We start from the raw sequence: 4,556 nt of genomic DNA on the forward strand, positions 1-4,556 counted from the left end.
TAAGTAAAAAACTTGACAGCTATAGAAGTGAACACAAAAAGTGTATTATAAAGATTTTCAAAGCCCATTAACGATGGATATCTGGCAATAACTTAAGCATGTTATGCAGAAAGTCATGGGTACGTCAAAATCAAATACAAATTAAAAAATTGAGATTGAGAGGAAACACAAAATGTCGGCCATGGAGGACGCGGCTATATGTGCCCAGACACGTGGTCAAAACAGTGTTACTCAGTCGTAAATGTCGAAATTTGTGCCTCTTAAGAGCAAATTACCTATGTCAATTTTAATAAATTTTAGATAAAAACCGCCAGGAAGTAAAACAGCCAAGTTCATTTAGCGCTAATAGGTGAACTCTTACACCTTCCGATTTTAAAGAAAGACATATAGTTTTATAAGTATTGTTAACAATTATTATAAGAAAATATAATAATAATTTAACATTTTTAAAGCTACTTTGAGTTTTTTTTTGCTGCTGGTCATTTTTGGTAGCAAATTGTAAATGTACATATCTACATTTTCTTTGAAATTTAGACCCAACCATAGAGTACAATGGTAGTAGTAAAAATATTGACAATACTGATATGATTCATTGCAAAACATGGATTTTAGTTATGACCGAAATGAATCAATTTTGACGCGCTCATGATTTTCTGCATAACATTAGCCGTATAGCCAGCCTTAAGGATTTACTTAGAAAAGGTACTTAATTTTTTAATTAAAATTTTGTAACTTTGTAAATGCAATAAGAACATGAGTAAAAATGTAAGTTCTGTAAATAGATTGTCCATTTATATTAGAAATATTTCTTCTTATTCTCTTATAAACAAATCACTTCAAGGATATACATATTTTTTTTCCTTTTCGCACACACAAACTGATAATATGTAATCCTTCAATAATCGAATATAAATTAATTATTTTAATAAAATTAAACTGAATGAGAATTGAATTAGAAACTTACATGCTATTTGTAGGGTTGCATGACGGCTGACAGCCTTGCCCACATGGTTCTTTGCAACGCACCAATAAACGCCGCTGTCCTGTTCCTTTTTGCTTTGCATCGTGCGATAGAAGAACAAGGCGCCATCCTTGAAAAGTACACGATGAGATTTTTTCTCATTTGTATTCACAGGTTCACCGTCCTGTAAGTTAAATTTAAGATAAAAAAATAAATTGAATAAATTAAATTAAATTTAAATTTGTGTATAGTTTACAAATTTTTTTTGCAGTGCATAATTTATAAAGTTAAGCGCCCACAGGTGTAATTAAAATAAATAAAGTTAATTGCAGAAAAAATGCTGACATTTTTTATATTTAAAACTTTTGTCAACATTTTTATTTTACACCTGCGAAATTGTTTGCATTTTTCATTAATTTGGACTAACCAAATATATATGTACATGATATATAAATATATATTTTTTTATATAGAAGTGAGTATTTATACAAAGGGAAAATAGTTTTTTATTTGCTCATAGCTGCTAGTTGCTCTTAATCCTCCTGCCATTTCGTTTATTAGTGATATTTTTCAAAAAAAAAAGATATATATATATATATATATATATATATATATGAATATATATATATGAATGAATATATATATATATGAACGAATCTGTATATATATATATATGAATATATATATGAATATATATATGAATATATTTATATTCTGCATTTTGGGTTTTGGGGTTTTATTTTGTATACACAAAGGAGTTTGAAAAATAAATTAATTGATATTGCAAACGTTGACTCGGTGAGCCGCAATTTTATGATTTTAATCACTTGCGAAAATATTATAGGAAATTTAAATGAAATTTATATAAAAATATAGTACATATAAAAATTTTAGATTTTTTTTAAAAAAAATATTATTCACTATTATTTTATTAAAAGAATAAAATAATATGTATTCCTATTGCTATAGGAAAAGGCATGTGGAAAGCAGGATACTCGGAACGTTGAATAAATGTGTATTAGAAAAGAAGTGGAAGGCTGACGTTACTTTAATTAAAATATTTTGTATATATATATATCAGAGTTGTGGTGTTTATATACACAGATTCATTCCAGCAAGCTTTTCATAAATTGATCTAACAGATTGCTTAAAACATAACATAGATAGGTACCAAATGCGTTTGCTTTTGCAACATTCTAGTAAGCAAGTTGGGCATAATTCATTCCTGAAAATATTACTAATCACTCTTTTCACTCACTCTTTCACTTCACTCTTTTCATCACCCCCAACTACAAATACCCCAGTGTGACCCCAGTTAAAAGATTATATCGTATAACCTCTCTGTTATTATCATAAAGTAAGCCACTTCAGTTCATAATTTTAATCTTCTCTCCTCGCCACGGCAAACGATCAATCAATCCTACGCTATACTAACACAAATGAACATTAGAAAGCTTACGTTACTTTTATGAAAATATAATGTATATATCAAAGTTTTGATGTCCAATTACACAGATTTGTTCCACAAAACCTTTCATAAAATTTCTAACAATTTACTCAATACATAATATAGATTAGGTGCGATATGTAATGATTTTGCCTTTCCAATGTTATAGTCAGCAGGTTAGGCATGATTTATCTCTAGAAATATACCCAATCCACTCTTTCCTTCTAATTACAATCTTTTTCAATCTGCATCTCTTTTCAATTACAATCACTGTTTTTGTGACACCAGTCGCAAATCTATACCTTCTATGTGAATGTCATAAGTAAACCGCTATTGTTCACCATTTTGATCATCTCTCTTCTCCAACGGTCATCGTGCTTTGATTTGATTAAATATATATTTCTACTGTGCTGAAATCATGCCTGTGCATTTCTAAAAGATGGTTTTATACTCTCATACATGTGAGAGATATTTAGTAATGTTCGGTATGATTAACCAAAAAAAAAATAGGCTTACTTAAAAATTAATTTTTCTGACTAAATTTCTATACTGTTATCATATTTTCGATCTGAGGTTGTCATGGATATCAATATTTTAATAATAATTTCTTAAAAATTGATTGGATCCAAATATACTAGTATTTATATCTAACTTCTTCAGTGTATACGCAGAGAGTCGGTTATGTTTGGTTATTTTACTAGTACGTCAAGCTATTCAATTCAGACCCTACGAGTTAATTATCATACCAGTTCCTAACCCGGGATAAGGTCCTGATTGTTGATTATGAAACAGAGTTGTGAAGTGAAGTGAAGAAGGAATAAATATACTAGAAAGTTTTTAGCTGAGTGTTGTTCATCCATTTATTCCATTTTTATTAGTTTATCTTTAAAACTGTAACAATACGAGCTTTTTGCTTTTTAACACAATTAAAAGTCTAGTGATAATGAACTGTATTTTCATCTAGCGTAGGAATTTTTTATGCAATCTTTAGTAAGTGTAAGATTACATGTTATAAGAAGTCTGAAATACAGTGTATACATTTAACAGTTTTCATATAATAAAATGCAAATTTTATAAATCATTGAGATAGATGCAAACTTTTCAGGTTACCCAACGTAAATTAGGTATAATTTTTTTTTGAAATAATGTAATTTTTCTTTTTCGCAGTTGAGAGTGGCAGCTAACAAACACTCCTCCTACTCATCCCTCTCCACACATTCACCAATTTCCATTTTCATAAGAGCACGCAAGCATATAAATGTACTTCATATATACAAGCCATCAACCAATTTTTTACATAAAAATAGCACACTTTTTGGCGCACTTGCTTACGTATAACTTTTTTTATAGCATATATATACATATATTTGTATTTATATATAAACAAATATGTATGAAAATATATTTATATATGTAAACTATAAAAAATAAAATAAGTAAAGAAAAAATCTTACCTTAAACCATTCAATTGTTGGCGCCGGTTTGCCTTCAACTTTGCAATTCAGTGTGGCAGGTTCATTCTTTTTCACTACTAAATCTGTCGGGTGCTCGATTATACGTGGTGATTGATATTGAGCTGAAAAATGTAAAATGGATAAGAAAAAAAATTAGAATCATTTTAGCAACAAATAAATGGATGTGTGCAAAATTTGTTACAAAGTTTGAAAAGGGTTAAAGCCATACACGAACAACAAACACAATGTGCTATGGAAAGTGGAGCGTACTGAACAATAAGGAAGATTGATATATTTTTTGGGATTTATTTTTATATGGCAGGATTTGAAGTTTTCTTTATCGTTTTGGAAAAAGGATTTTATTTGGAAAACGTGTTTGCGTAGAGCGTATATTTCGACATTGTTCTTGTCCTCCTTACTTTTTTACTGTTTATTTTAAAAATGGTGTTGAAGTTATTTATTGCTAAAGTTTATGCAGCTTAACTGAGTTGTCTATAAACTATTTTGTATTGCAATTTGAATATATATAAAAAAAAGAGATGGTTGTGTCACAAAAGCAGCTGAAATATTTATTTAAATGTTACATATTGGATGTGACATTCATGTGAGTTACCAAATAGTACAAAATTTTAGAAAAAAATATTTTTATAGTAACTGTTTTTTTACTAGAAGTAAAAACGCTAAATTTTTTATA

At 28.6% G+C, this 4,556-nt stretch overlaps 1 protein-coding gene across 1 annotated transcript; it reads right to left on the minus strand.

The window, feature by feature from the left end:
• Window positions 1-964: 964 nt before the first annotated feature.
• On the minus strand, window positions 965-3,984 carry LOC119663319 (roundabout homolog 2-like; the record flags this gene model as incomplete). The annotated part of the gene is made up of 2 exons (XM_038072937.1): window positions 965-1,145; window positions 3,863-3,984. Coding segments are annotated over 2 exons (303 nt in total), but the record flags the coding sequence as incomplete, so codon positions are not given.
• Window positions 3,985-4,556: the final 572 nt, after the last annotated feature.

This window comes from Teleopsis dalmanni, unplaced genomic scaffold (assembly GCF_002237135.1).
Source record: "Teleopsis dalmanni isolate 2A unplaced genomic scaffold, ASM223713v2 unscaffolded_contig_0293, whole genome shotgun sequence".
Lineage (NCBI taxonomy): Eukaryota > Metazoa > Arthropoda > Insecta > Diptera > Diopsidae > Teleopsis > Teleopsis dalmanni.